The sequence below is a fragment of the Oncorhynchus tshawytscha genome, unplaced genomic scaffold (assembly GCF_018296145.1).
Source record: "Oncorhynchus tshawytscha isolate Ot180627B unplaced genomic scaffold, Otsh_v2.0 Un_scaffold_822_pilon_pilon, whole genome shotgun sequence".
Lineage (NCBI taxonomy): Eukaryota > Metazoa > Chordata > Actinopteri > Salmoniformes > Salmonidae > Oncorhynchus > Oncorhynchus tshawytscha.
In genome coordinates, this window is record NW_024609824.1 from 324,151 (window position 1) to 345,223 (window position 21,073).

The window sequence follows — 21,073 nt, forward strand, 5'->3', positions numbered from 1 at the left end:
GACCACTGAAACCCACAGCCAGGGTTATTGATCTAAAGATACTAACCGATTGAGGTGGAGACCACTGAAACCCACAGCCAGGGTTATTGATCGAAAGATACTAACCAATAGAGACCACTGAAACCCACAGCCAGGGTTATTGATCTAAAGATACTAACCGATAGAGACCACTGAAACCCACAGCCAGGGTTATTGATCTAAAGATACTAACCAATTGAGGCGGAGACCACTGAAACCCACAGCCAGGGTTATTGATCTAAAGATACTAACCGATAGAGGTGGAGACCACTGAAACCCACAGCCAGGGTTATTGATCTAAAGATACTAACCGATAGAGACCACTGAAACCCACAGCCAGGGTTATTGATCTAAAGATACTAACCGATAGAGGTGGAGACCACTGAAACCCACAGCCAGGGTTATTGATCTAAAGATACTAACCGATAGAGACCACTGAAACCCACAGCCAGGGTTATTGATCTAAAGATACTAACCGATAGAGACCACTGAAACCCACAGCCAGGGTTATTGATCTAAAGATACTAACCGATAGAGACCACTGAAACCCACAGCCAGGGTTATTGATCTAAAGATACTAACCGATTGAGGTGGAGACCACTGAAACCCACAGCCAGGGTTATTGATCGAAAGATACTAACCAATAGATACCACTGAAACCCACAGCCAGGGTTATTGATCTAAAGATACTAACCGATAGAGACCACTGAAACCCACAGCCAGGGTTATTGATCTAAAGATACTAACCGATTGAGGCGGAGACCACTGAAACCCACAGCCAGGGTTATTGATCTAAAGATACTAACCGATAGAGGTGGAGACCACTGAAACCCACAGCCAGGGTTATTGATCTAAAGATACTAACCGATAGAGGTGGAGACCACTGAAACCCACAGCCAGGGTTATTGATCTAAAGATACTAACCGATAGAGACCACTGAAAACCACAGCCAGGGTTATTGATCTAAAGATACTAACCGATAGAGGTGGAGACCACTGAAACCCACAGCCAGGGTTATTGATCGAAAGATACTAACCGATAGAGACCACTGAAACCCAGGACCAGGGTTATTGATCTAAAGATACTAACCGATAGAGACCACTGAAACCCAGGACCAGGGTTATTGATCTAAAGATACTAACCGATAGAGACCACTGAAACCCACTGCCAGGGTCATTGATCTAAAGACACTAACCGATAGAGACCACTGAAAACCACTGCCAGGGTTATTGATCTAAAGATACTAACCGATAGAGGTGGAGACCACTGAAACCCACAGCCAGGGTTATTGATCTAAAGATACTAACCGATAGAGGTGGAGACCACTGAAACCCACAGCCAGGGTCATTGATCTGAAGATACTAACCGATAGAGACCACTGAAACCCACAGCAAGGGTCATTGATCTAAAGATACTAACCGATTGAGGTGGAGACCACTGAAACCCACAGCCAGGGTTATTGATCGAAAGATACTAACCAATAGATACCACTGAAACCCACAGCCAGGGTTATTGATCTAAAGTTACTAACCGATAGAGACCACTGAAACCCACAGCCAGGGTTATTGATCTAAAGATACTAACCGATAGAGGTGGAGACCACTGAAACCCACATCCAGGGTTATTGATCTAAAGATACTAACTGTTAGAGGAGGTGGAGACCACTGAAACCCACAGCCAGGGTTATTGATCTGAAGATACTAACCGATAGAGACCACTGAAACCCACAGCCAGGGTCATTGATCTAAAGATACTAACCGATAGAGACCACTGAAACCTACAGCCAGGGTTATTGATCTAAAGATACTAACCGATAGAGGTGGAGACCACTGAAACCCACAGCCAGGGTTATTGATCGAAAGATACTAACCAATAGAGACCACTGAAACCCACAGCCAGGGTTATTGATCTAAAGATACTAACCGATAGAGACCACTGAAACCCACTGCCAGGGTCATTGATCTAAAGATACTAACCAATAGAGACCACTGAAAACCACTGCCAAGTTTATTGATCTAAAGATACTAACCGATAGAGACCACTGAAACCCACAGCCAGGGTTATTGATCTAAAGATACTAACCGATTGAGGTGGAGACCACTGAAACCCACAGCCAGGGTTATTGATCAAAAGATACTAACCAATAGAGACCACTGAAACCCACAGCCAGGGTTATTGATCTAAAGATACTAACCGATTGAGGTGGAGACCACTGAAACCCACAGCCAGGGTTATTGATCGAAAGATACTAACCAATAGATACCACTGAAACCCACAGCCAGGGTTATTGATCTAAAGTTACTAACCGATAGAGACCACTGAAACCCACAGCCAGGGTTATTGATCTAAAGATACTAACCGATTGAGGCGGAGACCACTGAAACCCACAGCCAGGGTTATTGATCTAAAGATACTAACCGATAGAGACCACTGAAACCCACAGCCAGGGTTATTGATCTAAAGATACTAACCGATAGAGACCACTGAAACCCACAGCCAGGGTCATTGATCTAAAGATACTAACCGATAGAGACCACTGAAACCCACAGCCAGGGTTATTGATCTAAAGATACTAACCGATAGACGTGGAGACCACTGAAACCCACAGCCAGGGTTATTGATCTAAAGATACTAACCGATAGAGACCACTGAAACCCACAGCCAGGGTTATTGATCTAAAGATACTAACCGATAGAGGTGGAGACCACTGAAACCCACAGCCAGGGTCATTGATCTAAATATACTAACCGATAGAGACCACTGAAACCCACAGCCAGGGTCATTGATCTAAAGATACTAACCGATAGAGACCACTGAAGCCCACAGCCAGGGTTATTGATCTAAAGATACTAACCGATGGAGGTGGAGACCACTGAAACCCACAGCCAGGGTTATTGATCTAAAGATACTAACCGATGGAGGTGGAGACCACTGAAACCCACAGCCAGGGTTATTGATCTAAAGATACTAACCGATAGAGACCACTGAAACCCACAGCCAGGGTTATTGATCTAAAGATACTAACCGATAGAGACCACTGAAACCCACAGCCAGGGTTATTGATCTAAAGATACTAACCGATAGAGACCACTGAAACCCACAGCCAGGGTTATTGATCTAAAGATACTAACCGATAGAGACCATTGAAACCCACAGCCAGGGTTATTGATCTAAAGATACTAACCGATAGAGACCACTGAAACCCACAGCCAGGGTCATTGATCTAAAGATACTAACCGATAGAGTCCACTGAAACCCACAGCCAGGGTCATTGATCTAAAGATACTAACCGATAGAGACCACTGAAACCCACAGCCAGGGTTATTGATCTAAAGATACTAACCGATAGAGACCACTGAAACCCACAGCCAGGGTCATTGATCTTAAGATACTAACCGATAGAGACCACTGAAACCCACAGCCAGGGTTATTGATCTAAAGATACTAACTGATGGAGGTGGAGACCACTGAAACCCACAGCCAGGGTTATTGATCTAAAGATACTAACCGATAGAGGTGGAGACCACTGAAACCCACAGCCAGGGTCATTGATCTAAAGATACTAACCGATAGAGACCACTGAAGCCCACAGCCAGGGTTATTGATCTAAAGATACTAACCGATGGAGGTGGAGACCACTGAAACCCACAGCCAGGGTCATTGATCTAAAGATACTAACCGATAGAGACCACTGAAACCCACAGCCAGGGTCATTGATCTAAAGATACTAACCGATAGAGACCACTGAAACCCACAGCCAGGGTTATTGATCTAAAGATACTAACCGATAGAGACCACTGAAACCCACAGCCAGGGTTATTGATCTAAAGATACTAACCAATAGAGACCACTGAAACCCACAGCCAGGGTCATTGATCTAAAGATACTAACCGTTAGAGACCACTGAAACCCACAGCCAGGGTTATTGATCTAAAGATACTAACCAATAGAGACCACTGAAACCCACAGCCAGGGTCATTGATCTAAAGATACTAACCGTTAGAGACCACTGAAACCCACAGCCAGGGTTATTGATCGAAAGATACTAACCGATAGAGAAGGTGGAGACCACTGAAACCCACAGCCAGGGTCATTGATCTAAAGATACTAACCGTTAGAGACCACTGAAACCCACAGCCAGGGTTATTGATCGAAAGATACTAACCGATAGAGAAGGTGGAGACCACTGAAACCCACAGCCAGGGTCATTGATCTGAAGATACTAACCGATGGAGGAGGCGAAGACGACTCCGAAGCCCACCGCCAGGGGTCCTCCCATGTTGAGGAACTTCTCACTGGGGGCACACATGGCCACGGTGGACAGACCCCCCACTATGCCCGCTGTGTACCAGGCTGCCCTCATCATCAGCGGCCCACCTAGCAGAGTCATGGGGGCTATGACCGCTCCCATCACACCTGGAAACACAGGGACAAATGGATGGATTTATTTATTAGGTTCGTTTTTTTTTTTTTTTTTTTTAAAGGGACCATGTACGTACATCAAACATGAAAAAGCACCAGATTTTAGCTACACAGCTATTTATCATCTGAGGTCCAAATAAAGAGGTTTTATATATATAACAAGATATTCTACTTAAAGAAAACAGATCTGGTATTTAACAGTCTTCTCAGAATATTCTCACAGGCACAGCACCGGTGTCAGTAAGTACGAGAAAACCCTGTTCCATTCAAGTCGACTGCTGCTGCATAGTGAGGGTATTCTGAACCTTTATAGTACTGCCCTCTGGTGGCGAAAACAAGCAAGTGGGACATTTCAATTGACAAATGCTTGGTAAAGTGAAAAGGTGAAGCAGTCCATCACCTGCATGTAGCATCCAGGCTAGATGTTTGGCTCCTGGGCTCTGGTCATAAGAGATAGATCTGACCAGCATGCCTGCTCCAATCATGGCTGCAAAGGTAGCTCCAATAGCCTGGTGAAAAAAATGACAAAATGTCTGTATTATCTGAACAACCAAAAAATACCCACGGTGGCTATTGAAAAGTGTCTCGAAATCATACACAATGGTTTGAAAATCAGCACCAGACGTATCAACACAAAACAATGAGGTTAGGTGGGCCCTCAAACCACTACATTCCTTTTTAAGGGTTAATAACATTCAGTGGATGCAGATATACTTTTAGTCATTAGTCACTGGCCCAGTGGCAATAGTCATGGTAAAAACTCATATTTCCTTGAAGGTAAACTCAGCGATATGATGCAGATGATGCAGATGCAGAAAGTAAACAGCATAGTGGGTCAATTTCTGCAACAACTAAAAGCATTGAAGCGTGAGGCTCAACTTCTCTGCTGTCTTGGTCCCGTGGCTACCCTGCTGTAACAGCTACCCTGCTGGCTTGGTCCCGTGGCTACCCTGCTGTCTTGGTCCCGTGGCTACCCTGCTGTCTTGGTCCCGTGGCTACCCTGCTGTCTTGGTCCCGTGGCTACCCTGGTGTAACAGCTACCCTGCCATCTTGGTCCCGTGGCTACCCTGCCGTCTTGGTCCCGTGGCTACCCCGCCATCTTGGTCCCGTGGCTACCCCGCCGTCTTGGTCCCGTGGCTACCCCGCCGTCTTGGTCCCTTGGTCCCGTGGCTACCCCGCCGTCTTGGTCCCGTGGCTACCCCGCCGTCTTGGTCCCGTGGCTACCCCGCCGTCTTGGTCCCGTGGCTACCCCGCCGTCTTGGTCCCGTGGCTACCCCGCTGTCTTGGTCCCGTGGCTACCCCGCTGTCTTGGTCCCGTGGCTACCCCGCTGTCTTGGTCCCGTGGCTACCCCGCTGTCTTGGTCCCGTGGCTACCCCGCTGTCTTGGTCCCGTGGCTACCCCGCTGTCTTGGTCCCGTGGCTACCCCGCTGTCTTGGTCCCGTGGCTACCCCGCTGTCTTGGTCCCGTGGCTACCCCGCTGTCTTGGTCCCGTGGCTACCCCGCTGTCTTGGTCCCGTGGCTACCCCGCTGTCTTGGTCCCGTGGCTACCCCGCTGTTTTGGTCCCGTGGCTACCCCGCTGTTTTGGTCCCGTGGCTACCCCGCTGTTTTGGTCCCGTGGCTACCCCGCTGTTTTGGTCCCGTGGCTACCCGCTGTTTTGGTCCCGTGGCTACCCTGCTGTTTTGGTCCTGTGGCTACCCTGCTGTTTTGGTCCCGTGGCTACCCCGCTGTTTTGGTCCCGTGGCTACCCCGCTGTCATGGTCCCGTGGCTACCCCGCTGTCATGGTCCCGTGGCTATCCCGCTGTTTTGGTCCCGTGGCTACCCCGCTGTTTTGGTCCCTTGGCTACCCTGCTGTTTTGGTCCCTTGGCTACCCTGCTGTCTTGGTCCCTTGGCTACCCCGCTGTCTTGGTCCCTTGGCTACCCCTGCTGTCTTGGTCCCTTGGCTACCCTGCTGTCTTGGTCCCTTGGCTACCCTGCTGTTTTGGTCCCGTGGCTACCCTGCTGTCTTGGTCCCGTGGCTACCCTGCTGTCTTGGTCCCGTGGCTACCCTGCTGTCTTGGTCCCGTGGCTACCCTGCTGTCTTGGTCCCGTGGCTACCCTGCTGTCTTGGTCCCGTGGCTACCCTGCTATAACAGCTACCCTGCTGTTCTGGTCCCGTGGCTACCCTGCTGTTCTGGTCCCGTGGCTACCCTGCTGTTCTGGTCCCGTGGCTACCCTGCTGTTCTGGTCCCGTGGCTACCCTGCTGTAACAGCGTAAAACTAAAACTATGCTAATGGCAGATCTTTGCATAACTGTGTGAGAGTGAAGTCTTGCATCTCGCTCATCTTAATATCTGTGGTGCTGCTCGTGACAACGTCATTTAGCTGAATCTACCTTTTAAAAACAAGCTGTCTTGACTGGTTAAATCCAGGTGAAATAATAAAATGTGAATTACCAGCCAGGATCCTCTCATCATGACACCCATGAGGGCTGGGGTCCTGCTGACGGCTACAGCCGACAGAGCTGTCATCCCCACACTGCCTGCAAAGTACATGTAGGTCGAGTGGATCCTGTCCTTCACGTACTGGGGCCAGATACTGGGGCAGGAGACACAGGGAAAATAAACATTTACAGAGGACAGCACGTTGATATTAGAGGTCGACCGATTCATCCGAATGGCCGATTAATTAGGGCTGATTTCTCTGATTTCTTTCTTCATAACAATCGGTAATCTGCATTTTTGGACACCGATCACGGCCGATTACATTGCACTCCACACGACTACCTGTTATGTGAGTGCAACAAGGAGCCAAGGTAAGGTACTAGTTAGCATTAAACGTATCTTATAAAAAACAATCAATCTTAACATAATCGCTAGTTAACTACATTACTAATTGATGATATTACTAGTTTATCTAGCTTGTCCTGCGTTGCATATAATCAATGCGGTGCCTGTTAATTTATCATTGAATCATAGCCTCCTTCGCCAAACGGGTGATTTAACTTCACTAGGGTAGGGGACAGCATTCGGAATTTTGGATGAAAAGCGTGCCCAAATTAAACTGCCTGCTACTCAGGCCCAGAAGCTAGGATATAGAAAACACTAATGTTTCCAAAACTGTTAAAATAATGTCTGTGAGTATAACAGAACTGATATGGCAGGCGAAAAACGAAGGAAGTACTATTATTTTCAAAATCTGTTTTTCCATTGAAAGCCTATCCACCATACAAAGACTTTGGACCCAGTTCACGATCTCTATGGCTTCTTCTACATGTGGCCAGTCTTTAGGCATTGTTTCAGGATTTTACTCTGAAAAATTAGGGAGATACAGCACTTTCAATGAGTGGACAGTGGACATTTACAGACATGAGCCAAGCGTGTGATCGGGAGCGCGCCTTTGTTTCTCCTTTTCTATTGACAAAGCTTTTGTCCAGTTGAAATATTATTGATTATTTATGACAAAAACAACCTGAGGATTGATTTTAAACATCGTTTGACATGTTTCTACTAAGTTTTATTGTATTTTTTTAAACTTTTCGTCTCGATGTTGAGAGCGCGCTTTGTGCCTTTGGATTACTGAACTAAACGCACCTACAAAACTGAGGTTTTTGGACATAAAGAGGGACATTATTGAACATTTATTGTCCTAACATAATCGCGTCGTGTGCTTTCTCCGTAAAGCCTTTTTGAAATCGGACACAGTCGTTGGATTTACAACAAGTTTATCTTTAAAATTGTGTATAATACTTGTATGTTTGAGGAATTTTAATTATGGGATCTCGGTTGTTTTGAATTTGGCGCCCTGCAATTTCACTTGCTGTTGTCGAGGTGGGACGCTACCATCCCACTGGTACCAGACAGGTTAACAAGCGCATTCGCGAAAAAAGCACTGTCGTTGCACCAATGTGTACCTAACCATAAACATCAACGCCTTTCTTAAAATCAATACACAAGTATATATTTTTAAACCTGCATATGTAGTTAATATTGCCTGCTAACATGAATCAGGGTATATGCAGCAGTTTGGGCTGCCTGGCTCGTTGCGAACTGTGCAAAGATTATTTCTTCCTAACAAAGACAGCCAACTTCGCCAAAGGGGGAATTATTTAACAAAAGCGCATTGTGAAAAAGCACAATCGTACCTAACTATAAAGTCAATACACAGAAATATATTTTATTAAACCTGCATATTTAGTTAAAAGAAATTCAGGTTAGCAGGCAATATTAAACTAGGGAAATTGTGGCACTTCTCTTGCGTTCATTGCACGCAGAGTCAGGGTATATGCAGCAGTTTGGGCCGCCTGCCTCGTTTCGACCTAATTTGCCAGAATTTTACGTAATTATGACAACATTGAAGGTTGTGCAATGTAACAGCAATATTTAGACTTATGGATGCCACCCGTTAGATAAAATATGGAACGCTTCCGTATTTCACTGAAAGAATAAACATTATAGTTTCCGGATTTTACCATATTAATGACCTAAGGCTCGTATTTCTGGGTGTTATTATATTATAATGAAGTCTATGATTTGATAGAGCAGTCTGACTGAGCGGTGGCAGGCAGCAGCAGGCTCGTAAGCATTCATTCAAACAGCACTTTACTGCGTTTGCCAGCAGCTCTTCACAATGCTTCAAGCATTGCGCTGTTTATGACTTCAAGCCTATCAACTCCCGAGATTAGGCTGGCAATACTAAAGTACCTATTAGAACACCCAATAGTCAAAGGTTTATGAAATACAAATGGTAGAGAGAGAAATAGTCCTATAATAACTACAACCTAAAACTTCTTACCTGGGAATATTGAAGACTCATGTTAAAAGGAACCACCAGCTTTCATATGTTCTCATGTTCTGAGCAAGGAACTTAAAAGTTAGCTTTTTTAGATGGCACATATTGCACTTTTACTTTCTTCTCCAACACTTTGTTTTTACATTATTTAAAATTGAACATGTTGCATCATTTATTTGAAACTAAATAGATTTTATTGATGTATTATATTAAGTTAAAATAAGTGTTCATTGTTCATTCAGTATTGTTGTATTTGTCATTATTATATATATATATATTTTTTTTTAAATCTGCCGATTAATCGGTATCGGATTTTTTTGGTCCTCCAATAATTGGCATCGGTGTTGAAAAATCAGAATTGGTCGACCTCGAGTTGATATACCTGCACAATAGGCACCCTGTTCCCAACATAGGGCACTATACTCAACCAGGAATCATTAGGGCTCTGAGTGCACTCTGTAGGGAATAGGGTGCCATTTGGGACACAGGTAAAGTAACACTTTCCTTTGAGTTGTGGTGAAACCTATGGAACTACACAGAAATAGCTGCAGTAAAAACAATGACACAAGCACTTGATACCGGTTGAATTGTTAAACCACTGTACCTTCATGGGATAACACCAGTACAACAACACACTACCATGGGATAACACCAGTACAACACACACTACCATGGGACAACACCAGTACAACAACACACACTACCATGGGATAACACCAGTACAACAACACACACTACCATGGGATAATACCAGTACAACAACACACACTACCATGGGATAACACCAGTACAACAACACACACTACCATGGGATAACACCAGTACAACAACACACACTACCATGGGATAACACCAGTACAACAACACACACTACCATGGGATAACACCAGTACAACAACACACACTACCATGGGATAATACCAGTACAACAACACACACTACCATGGGATAACACCAGTACAACAACACACACTACCATGGGATAACACCAGTACAACAACACACACTACCATGGGACAACACCAGTACAACACACACACTACCATGGGACAACACTAGTACAACACACACACTACCATGGGACACTACTAGTACAACACACACTACCAATGGAAGCATTAGCACTTACACTGCCCTCTCGATGGCTCCGATCTCATTGGACATGCCTAGTCCGTAGTAGCACAGAGCTCCCAGGCCTACAGCAGCCCCTCCAGCCAGGAACATCCTGCCCATGTTATCCACTGCAAGGGAATACAGAGCACATTTACACCAGTTAAAACCTGCTGCTGATCGGCACAAGGCACTGACTTCATGATGTGAATGTGAGGGGGTGTGAGACGGGCCTGTGTTTACATGACAGGTCCATCCTGCCCCCCTTGTGTTACGAGGTGACATTTTTAAAAAATGGTTTAGTAAGTCAATATATTCACTTCTGATGGCAGTATCAGTTGCTGGTTCGAAAGCTGCCTGTTGGAGCTGGTCCTTGGCCGTTTTCCCACGACGGAAACCAAATCTGGATTTGGTGGAATAGCCCTGATGAAAGAGGAAAGTAAAAGGTTAGTATTACACAGAAAGGTTAGTATTACACAGAAAGGTTAGTATTACACAGAAAGGTTAGTATTACACAGAAAGGTTAGTATTACACAGAAAGGTTAGTATTACACAGAAAGGTTAGTATTACACAGAAAGGTTAGTATTACACAGAAAGGTTAGTATTACACAGAAAGGTTAGTACACAGAAAGGTTAGTATTACACAGAAAGGTTAGTATTACACAGAAAGGTTAGTATTACACAGAAAGGTTAGTATTACACAGAAAGGTTAGTATTACACAGAAAGGTTAGTATTACACAGAAAGGTTAGTATTACACAGAAAGGTTAGTATTACACAGAAAGGTTAGTATTACACAGAAAGGTTAGTATTACACAGAAAGGTTAGTATTACACAGAAAGGTTAGTATTACACAGAAAGGTTAGTATTACACAGAAAGGTTAGTATTACACAGAAAGGTTAGTATTACACAGAAAGGTTAGTATTACACAGAAAGGTTAATATTACACAGAATCAGTTATTATTACAGCATGTTGACCTACAATTGAAGACATAATTTGTCCACAGGTAGGGTCTTTCAGAGAAAAATGAGTCCTATGTCCGTAGCCCCACAGAAATCTTATTAGCATTATAAATACATTTTAAAAATGTTTAAATATTTATATATATTTTTTAAATCGCCATAAAAATGTGTCAGTTTAAGCTGGAGATGTACAGGCTCTCTGTTTATCCATGTATGAAGTTGTTACTCAATGTGTTTCTATGGGCTAATATCAGTAAGGCTCGATTCAATGTTTCATCTAATATTTTATATATATATAATTTTTTGATATCTTAAGGGTCCTAAAACTCAAGTAGCTAAATGATCCTTGGTATGACCGTGTTAAAACAACTCCATATGTTAACTTAGTAGACCCCCCCCCGTAATGCATTCACTATTGTCTAAAACCGATCCATTCATCATCATCATCATCATCATCTGTACTGGCAGGGCTCTAGTCATTACCTCTGTCCCATAATGTGCCTGCATTCCAAACAGAACCAGGCTAATAATGACTAGCCAACTTTAATTAGCATGACCTTGCAGGGCCTGACATTCAGGTAAATTTGCCAGTGTCACACCGCGCCAGTACCAATGGAAAACTACGGTCCTGAATGAAAAGAAAACCGGCACAGAAAGCAAATCTTTAATTTGCAGGCTGAGCAAGTAGCCTATCCATACACAAAATGACATTTCAACTTGGAAATATCATATTTACATTGACTGTTTAGAACCATCTCGAAAATGGTTTTATTGTTAACCATTTTGAACAGTCAGTCTACAGATGTAGGGCCCTATAAAATCAGTTTTATTTTTGGGGTAAATTTAGTTCCCCCAGTTTAGTTTTCACTCTCAAATCCCACTTTTTATAGAAAACTAAAAACAATGGATGTTGTAAGTCAACAATGCTTTAAAACACATCAGGAGACCACTTTTGGAGGTCTGGGAACTAATATATATATATATATTTATATATATATATATATATATATGGCAGATGTAGTTGCCCTTTAATTCAATTGTGAGCCTAGCAAGAGAACGGCACTGAAATGGATAGATGCTGGTTTACAGGCTCTTGACCGATTCTTCCATTTTGAGTATTTTTTGGGGGGCTTTGATTGTAACTTTTTTTTGATACAGCGTTTCCTGTGACCGAAAAGAGCTTCTGGACATCAGATTTCCACATCAGTCACCAGCTTCATTAATACAGTTGAAGTCAGAAGCTTACATACACCTTGGCCAAATACATTTAAACTCAGTTTATCACAATTCCTGACATTTAATCCTAGTAAAAATTCCCTGTTTTAGGTCAGTTAGGATCATCACTTTATTTTTTTTAAATTTTACCTTTATTTATTTTAACTAGGCAAGTCAGTTAAGAACAAATTCTTATTTTCAATGACGGCCTAGGAACAGTGGGTTAACTGCCTGTTCAGGGGCAGAACGACAGATTTGTACCTTGTCAGCTTGGGGATTTGAACATGAAACCTTTTGGTTATTAGTCCAAAGCTCTAACCACTAGGCTACCCTGCCGCCTAAGAATGTGAAATGTCAGAATAATAGTAGAGAGAATTATTTATTTCAGCTTTTATTTCTTTCATCACATTCCCAGTGGGTCAGAAGTTTACATACACTCAATTAGTATTTGGAAACATTGCCTTTAAATGGTTTAACTTGGGTCAAACGTTTCGGGTAGCCTTCCACAAGGTTCCCACAATAAGTTGGGTGAGTTTTTGCCCATTCGTCCTGACAGAGCTGGTATAACAGAGTCAGGTTTGTAGGCCTCCTTGCTCACACACGCCTTTTCAGATCTGCCCACAAAGTTAATATAGGATTGAGGTCAGGGCTTTGTGATGGCCACTCCAATACCTTGACTGTTGTCCTTAAGCCATTTTGTCACAACTTTGGAAGTATGCTTGGAGTCATTGTCCATTTGGAAGACCCATTTGCGACCAAGCTTTAACTTCCTGACTGATGTCTTGAAATGTTGCTTCAATATATCCACAATTTTCCTTCAAGATGCCATCTATTTTGTGAAGTGCACCAGACCCTCCTACAGCAAAGCACCCCAACAACATGACGCTGCCACGACCGTGCTTCACGGTTGGGATGGTGTTCTTCGGCTTGCAAAGCTCCCCCTTTTTCCTCCAAACATAACGATGGTCATTATGGCCAAACAGTTCCATTATTGTTTCATCAGACCAGAGGACATTCCTCCCAAAAGTACAACCTTTGTCCCCATGTCTAGCTGCAAACCGTAGTCTGGCTTTTTTATGGCGGTTTTGGAGCAGTGGCTTCTTCCTTGCTGAGCGGCCTTTCAGGTTAAGTCGATATAGCACTCATTTTACTGTAGGATATAGATACTTTTGTACCGGTTTCCTCCAGCATCTTCACAAGGTCCTTTGCTGTTGTTCTGGGATTGATTTGCACTTTTCGCACCAAAGTATGGTTCATCTCTAGGAGACAGAACGCGTCTCCTTCCTGAGCGGTATGACGGCTGCGTGGTCCCATGGTGTTTATACTTGCACACTATTGTTTGTACAGATGAATGTGATACCTTCAGTCATTTGGAAATTGCTCCCAAGGATGAACCAGACTTGTGGAGGTCCACAATATTTTCTGAGGTCTTGGCTGATTTCTTTGGATTTTTCCATGATGTCAAGCAAAGAGGCACTGAGTTTGAAGGTAGGCCTTAAAATACATCCACAGGTACACCTCCAATTGACGTCAATTAGCAGCTTTTAAAGCCATGACATCATTATCTGGAATTTTCCAAGCTGTTTAAAGGCACAGTCAACTTAGTGTATGTAAACTTCTGACCCACTGGAATTGTGATACAGTGAATTATAAGTGAAATAATCTGTCTGTAAACAATTGTTGGAAAAACGACTTGTGTCATGCACAAAGTAGTTGTCCTAACCGACTTGCTAAAACTATAGTTTGTTAACAAGAAATTTGTGTAGTGGTTGAAAAACAAGTTGTTTTGATGACTTCAACCTACAGTGGGGAGAACAATTATTTGATAGAGCTGTAATCTATTGCTGCTATCTAGGAGTGGGACACTAATCTAGGAGTGGGACACTAATGCTTATAAGAAATTACAGCACAACCTCCGACGAGCCGTCAAACAGGCAAAGCTTCAACACAGGACTAAGATGGAATCCTACTACGCCTGCTCTGATGCTCATCGGATGTGGCAGAGTTAGCAATCTATCACAGATGACAAAAGGAAACCCAGCGGCGAGCTGCCCATTGACGCAAGCCTACCGGACAAGCTAAAAACCTTTATGCTTGCTTCGAGGCAAGCAACACTGAATCATGCATGAGAGTACAAGCTGTTCGGACTGTGTGATCATGCTCTACGTAGCTGATGTGAGACCTTTAAACAGGTTAACATTCAGATTACCAGGACTCGTACTCAGAGCTAGCGCTGACCAGCTGGCAAGTGTCTTCACTGACATTTTCAACCTCTCCCTGACCCAGTCTGTAATACCAACATGTTTCAAGCAGACCACCAAAGTCCCTGTGCCCAAGAATGCCAAGGTAACCTGTCTAAATGACTATCATCCTGTAGCCATGAAATACTTTGAAAGGTTGGTCATGGTTCACATCCAACACCATTATTCCAACCACCCTGGACCCACTTCAATTTGCATACCACCCCAACAAAACCACAGCTGACAATCTCTATTGCACTTCACACTGCCCTCTCCCACCTGGACAAAAGGAACACCTACGTGAGAATACTGTTCATTGACTAAAGCTCAGCGTTCAACACCATAATACCCTCCATGCTCATCACTAAACTAAGGACCCTGGGACTGAACACCTTCCTCTGCAACTGGGTCCTGGACTTCCTAACGGGCCGCCCCCAGATGGTGAGGGTAGGCAAAAGCACATCCCCCAAACTGACACTCAAGATGGGGGCCCCTCAGGGCTGCGTGCTTAGTCCCCCTCCTGTACTCCCTGTTCACCCACGACTGCGTGGCTACGCATAGTTCCAACACCATCATTAAGTTTGTTCAGCCTCACGAGGCTGAGCTGAGAAGACTTGGCATGGGGCCCTCAGATTCTCAAGAAGTTCTACAGCTGCACCATTGAGAGCATATTGACTGGCTGCATCTCCGCTTGGTATGGCAACTGCTTGGCATCCGACCGCAAGGTTCTACAGAGGGAAGTGCGTACAGCCCAGTACATCACTGGGGACGAGATCCCTGCCATCCAGGACCTCTATACCAGGCGGTGTCAGAGGAAGGCCCGGTACATCACTGGGGCCGAGATCCATACCATCCAGGACCTCTATACCAGGCAGTGTCAGAGGAAGGACCTAAAAATTGTCAAAGACTCCAGCCACCCAAGTCATACTATTCTCTGCTACCACACGGCAAGCGGTACCAGCGTACGGAGTCTGTAACCAATAGGATCCTAAACAGTTTATACTCCCAAGCCATAAGACTGGCAAATAATTAACCAATAGCTACCAGGACTACCTGCATTGACCCTTTTTGCACAAACTCTTTTGACTCATCACATTAGCTGCTGTTACTGTTTATTATCTATCCTACTGCCTAGTCACTTTATCCCTACTTAGATGTACATATCTACCTCGTAACCCTGCACGTGGACTCTGTACTGGTAACACGTGTATAAAGACAAGTTATCAATCCTAGTATTACTATTTTTATTTTCCTCTCTGCATTGTTGGGAAGGAAGGGCCCATAAGTAATTGGTAGTCTACACAAAGCATGTGACAAATTACATTTGATTTAAAGACCCTGAGACATGCCATGCTAAAGACCCTGAGACATGCCAGCTGAAACATGACATGCTAAAGACCCTGAGACATGCCAGCTGAAACATGACATGCTAAAGACCCTGAGACATGCCAGCTGAAACATGACATGCTAAAGACCCTGAGACATGCCAGCTGAAACATGACATGCTAAAGACCCTGAGACATGCCAGCTGAAACATGACATGCTAAAGACCCTGAGACATGCCAGCTGAAACATGACATGCTAAAGACCGTGAGACATGACATGCTAAAGACCCTGAGACATGCCAGCTGAAACATGACATGCTAAAGACCTTGAGACATGCCAGCTGAAACATGACATGCTAAAGACCCTGAGACATGCCAGCTGAAACATGACATGCTAAAGATCCTGAGACATGCCAGCTGAAACATGACATGCTAAAGACCCTGAGACATGCCAGCTGAAACATGATATACTAAAGACCCTGAGACATGTCAGCTGAAAACATGACATACTGAAGACCCTGAGACATGTCAGCTGAAACATGACATAAAGACCCTGAGACAAGGGGGCATTGGAGGGTGCCAACACGTGACAGGGACAATACCAGAATTATTATTTTATTTTTTTAAACACACACCTCCAAAACAAGCTACACATATCCAAATATTTGCCGCCTTAGGGGACTTACATATGCAAATATTTGCAGTCTTAGGAGAGATTCAAGCTCTCATTGAGCCTGTGCCAGCAATGTGACTGCATGGGAATGTATGTGAAGTAGCTATAGAAACCGTCACGCTTTGGGGCCAAAACATTTGGACTTGGAGAAGTCGGTAACCAAGGAGTAAATAAGCAGCATAACAAACCAGGGCAGGGAGCCACCAGCTACAGAGAGACTGGTCTCTCTTCATCTCCCCCTCTCAGAGAAAACTCAACAGATATATAGCAACTACATACAGACAAGAGTTGTTCTGTATGGCTCAATCAATTCCAACCATGTGTCTTCATGTAGTGTAATTAATTAATCTAGTGTTTATTAACTTTGTTATCTTATGACTTATTTCTCTATTTTATGTCTATCTGTATTACTGGTAAGGACAAAACAAAAAAGAAAACCAAGCCAAGCATCCCACAGTTCTTCTCCCTAAATTCCCTTTCCCCTCGGTGTCTCACTCACTCAACTGTGTTTCCAACCACTCCCTGTAAACACGCGTGCATACACAAGTTCCCGTTAGACCTACAGAAATAAACACCTATAAAACTAGTCTAACTGATTCTACATCTGCGTTGCTTGCTGTTTGGGGTTTTAGGCTGGGTTTCTGTATAGCACTTTGAGACATCTGCTGATGTAAAACATTTTAAAATAAATACATTTTTCATTTAAAATGTTACAATTTATCCCGTGAAACATGTTTTGGAAAGATTCAAGTTGACTATTAATGTGATTTCTGTGGAATGGAGAAGGAGACCATTTTGCATTCGTTTTTTGCCTGTATTTATAGTAGAATGTTTTGGATTGACATACAGAATTTTGTTACCCAAAAAAATAGGACCGGTTGTACTATATAATGGTTTTGATATAATGATTTATTTCAGAAATTCTGATAAAGATGTAGTATATTTAATTCAACTGCAAATAATACTAGGTAAATTTCATATTCACAAATGCAAATTCAAAACCTCACTTTATAAATGAATTTAAACAATATGGCACTACTTTAACTAAAATGAAAAACAAAAAGGCAATTCAAACTCGTATTATTAATGAATATGATTTGTTTGTTTAGGATTCCTGGCAATGTAAATAGTTTGTATGTATGCTTGTTTGCTTGTGACTATTCCTCTTTTGTTTGTTGATATGTTAACAGTTTATTTAGATTTTACATCTGATCGATACACAAGCTAAATACCTTGCCAAATGCCGACATCATTATCACAAACTCAAACTGGACTTGTTGACTGAAGTTGGGGAATATGTGTTCCAACAACAACCTGCAGGTTGGTAATAACTGCGTCGTCTATTTTCCTCTTAGGCTACGTTGCGATTGTTACTAGTTACTACAGCCACAAAGTCAAAATTGGCTATATAGTAAAAATTCATTTTTTTTTTTTTTTAACGTGCTTTTGGTCTTCGTTAGGTTAGGGTTAGACATAAGGTTAGCAGTGCGGTTAAGCTTATGGTCTAGGGTTAGGTTTAAAATCAGATTTTAATCAGATCAAATTGTAGAAAATATGACTTTGTGGCTGTAGTAAATAGTGATGACCCTACTTCGTGAACTGCTAGTCCCCCCCTGGCTTTACGTTTTGGATTTAACTGACCTGGAAGACCTTGTGTGTTTCATTTAGGGAATAACTGAACTGAACAATTGATTGGGAGTCCAATAGGGCGGCACACAATCGGCCCAGCGTTGTCCGGGTTTGGCCATCATTGTAAATAAGAATTTGTTCTTAACTGACTTTCTTAGTTAAATAAAGGTTAAACAAAATAAATAAAAAGGTGTGGTGCCTAGTTGGAACAAAATCCCACAGTGCGTAGGTAACAGGATTAACAGGATTGATTAGCAGGCTTATAGCCTAGGCCAGTGGTAAACATAGGCAGGTTTCACACTGAAAATATGCTAAAACATTACATTCATAAAAAGCGTATTTTAAATCAGAATCATTAAGCCTAGGCCTACTCAGCGCTCAATGTGGAATTGCTAATCCACTTAGAAAATTCCAAAGAGCCAGGCGGAATAAACTACATTGAACTGCTGTATATCGAAAAGAACAAGTGTGTTTTGTAACCCTGATTTTAGATTTTTTTTTTAATCTACTTACCAAATTGAGCCCTGTTTCAAATTCTCTTCTATTTTATTCTGTAATATTACAAAGTTGTTGTTTTTTTACAATAAAATAGGTGTCTTGACTGATAAGGCCTCGGGGAAATAAGAGCATATTGCCCGCTAAATTAACAAAACAAGGCTATTCCATTGCATAGGCTTCTACAAGCAAGCGCCACTTATGACATCACTGCCTTATTGAATATTGTGTTCCACAATACAATTTAACCAGTTGATATTACGGTTTCAATAAATTAAACAAATGGTACTTGTCTTTTATTGTTTAAATATGAGGCAATTTAACAATTAGGATGTTATCTGTACTGGTTATGATCATTAAAGGCATTTTTAAAAACTGTTGGCATATAGATAAATGTGCACATATTTTTCCCCCAGTGCAGGCATTGTGTTCTATAAATGTCTTACTTTATTTTAGTAAAAATGTGAGTGTTGGAACAGTCCAACAATGTCAAAAGCCCATCCCTGATGTGTTACCTGGTGGACCTTGAGGAGGGGCGGGCAGCTCTTCAGGGTGGAGCTCCTCAGGGCTGGAGAGCCATGGGTCAACACAGGACGCAGCCCGGACACAGGGAGACTGCGCAGGCATGCTAGCCTCACCAACATGGTCATGATGAAGCTCTGGAATTACAAATCTGAAAACAGTCCGATTTCTATCAACTGAAGCATGAGGTAAGCAGAGAAGAAATGGGTCTACAACAGATACATGTTTTAAAACATTCCTTTCGATATTTCGTCTCAAATTCCCCGTCATAATGACCAACTGGCCTGCCCATCGGCACAGTAAGTTGATTGAATTGTATTTAAGATTCTGGCTTCCCACTGACTGTTTTCATGCAACCCAAGTCTATGTCAATACAACCGTGTGGCTAAAATCAGCTAACTTTAGCACACGAGCCTGAAAACCAAATGTTGAATTGCATTGATTTCTATGTCGGGCATTAATGAGCGTTTGGATCAGGAAAGTTTCTTCTCATGACCTCAGCAAGCCAGATTGTCAAATACATAATATATTTTAACTTACTTTCATTTTTAGGAATGTGATACATAATGTCTACAGGAAAGTATAGTTAAAGTCAACTTTTCAAAGCGCTGGTAGTGAGTTAACATTTCCATCACCTGAAGCATGAGCGCAAGATGAAAATACAGGCAGGAGAAGCACGGATACTTAAATACAGGCAGGAGAAGCACGGATACTTAAATACAGGCAGGAGAAGCACGGATACTTAAATACAGGCAGGAGAAGCACGGATACTTAAATACAGGCAGGAGAAGCACGGATACTTAAATACAGGCAGGAGAAGCACGGATACTTAAATACAGGCAGGAGAAGCACGGATACTTAAATACAGGCAGGAGAAGCACGGATACAGGCAGGACTTAAATACAGGCAGGAGAAGCACGGATACTTAAATACAGGCAGGAGAAGCACGGATACTTAAATACAGGCAGGAGAAGCACGGATACTTAAATACAGGCAGGAGAACAGATACTTAAATACAGGCAGGAGAAGCACGGATACTTAAATACAGGCAGGAGAAACACGGATACTTAAATACAGGCAGGAGAAGCACGGATACTTAAATACAGGCAGGAGAAGCACGTATACTTAAATACAGGCAGGAGAAGCACGGATACTTAAATACAGGCAGGAGAAGCACGGATACTTAAATACAGGCAGGAGAAGCACGTATACTTAAATACAGACAGGAGAAGCACGGATACTTAAATACAGGCAGGAGAAGCACGGATACTTGAAAATAGGGGCAGGAGAAGCATGGATGCGTGAAAATAGGGGCAGGAGAAGCATGGATACTTGAAAATAGGTGCAGGAGAAGCATGGATACTTGAAAATAGGGGCAGGAGAAGCATGGATGACGTTTCTGTGTATGAGCTAATCAACGTCGCCATGATCTGGGATTTCTATTGGAGAAGCAGTCTCTGCCTGTCTCTATACTGTAGGTCTTTGCTTGCAGAGTTCGTCCACGTGAATACATGTTTCTGCCCATGCTTCAGGTGATAGAAATATTAACTCCATACCAGCGCTCTGAAAAGTTTGTAATTAAATATATTGTCTCACATCCCAACCTGCAAAAGGAGAAACCAAACAGACAACTCGTAAAGTAAGTTAAAATATAAATTGTATTCAACATTCTGGCTTGTAGAGCTGGT

The 21,073-nt window shown here is 43.0% G+C and overlaps 1 protein-coding gene across 3 annotated transcripts in view; it reads right to left on the reverse strand.

Moving 5' to 3' along the window:
• The window catches only part of ghitm (growth hormone inducible transmembrane protein), a 35,947-nt gene that overhangs the window by 13,293 nt on the left and 1,581 nt on the right, over positions 1-21,073 (reverse strand). The window contains exons 2-7 of one of the 3 annotated variants that reach the window (XM_042319071.1): positions 19,379-19,536; positions 10,643-10,745; positions 10,342-10,453; positions 6,878-7,019; positions 4,841-4,949; positions 4,246-4,434 (exon numbers count right to left, since the gene is read on the reverse strand). In XM_042319071.1, coding sequence (XP_042175005.1) covers positions 4,246-4,434; positions 4,841-4,949; positions 6,878-7,019; positions 10,342-10,453; positions 10,643-10,745; positions 19,379-19,513 — 790 coding nt within the window. In that variant the 5' untranslated portion in view covers positions 19,514-19,536. Of the gene's footprint in view, positions 1-4,245; positions 4,435-4,840; positions 4,950-6,877; positions 7,020-10,341; positions 10,454-10,642; positions 10,746-19,378; positions 19,555-21,073 lie in introns of those variants that run through there. The other 2 variants (XM_042319070.1, XM_042319072.1) reach the window with 2 other exon arrangements.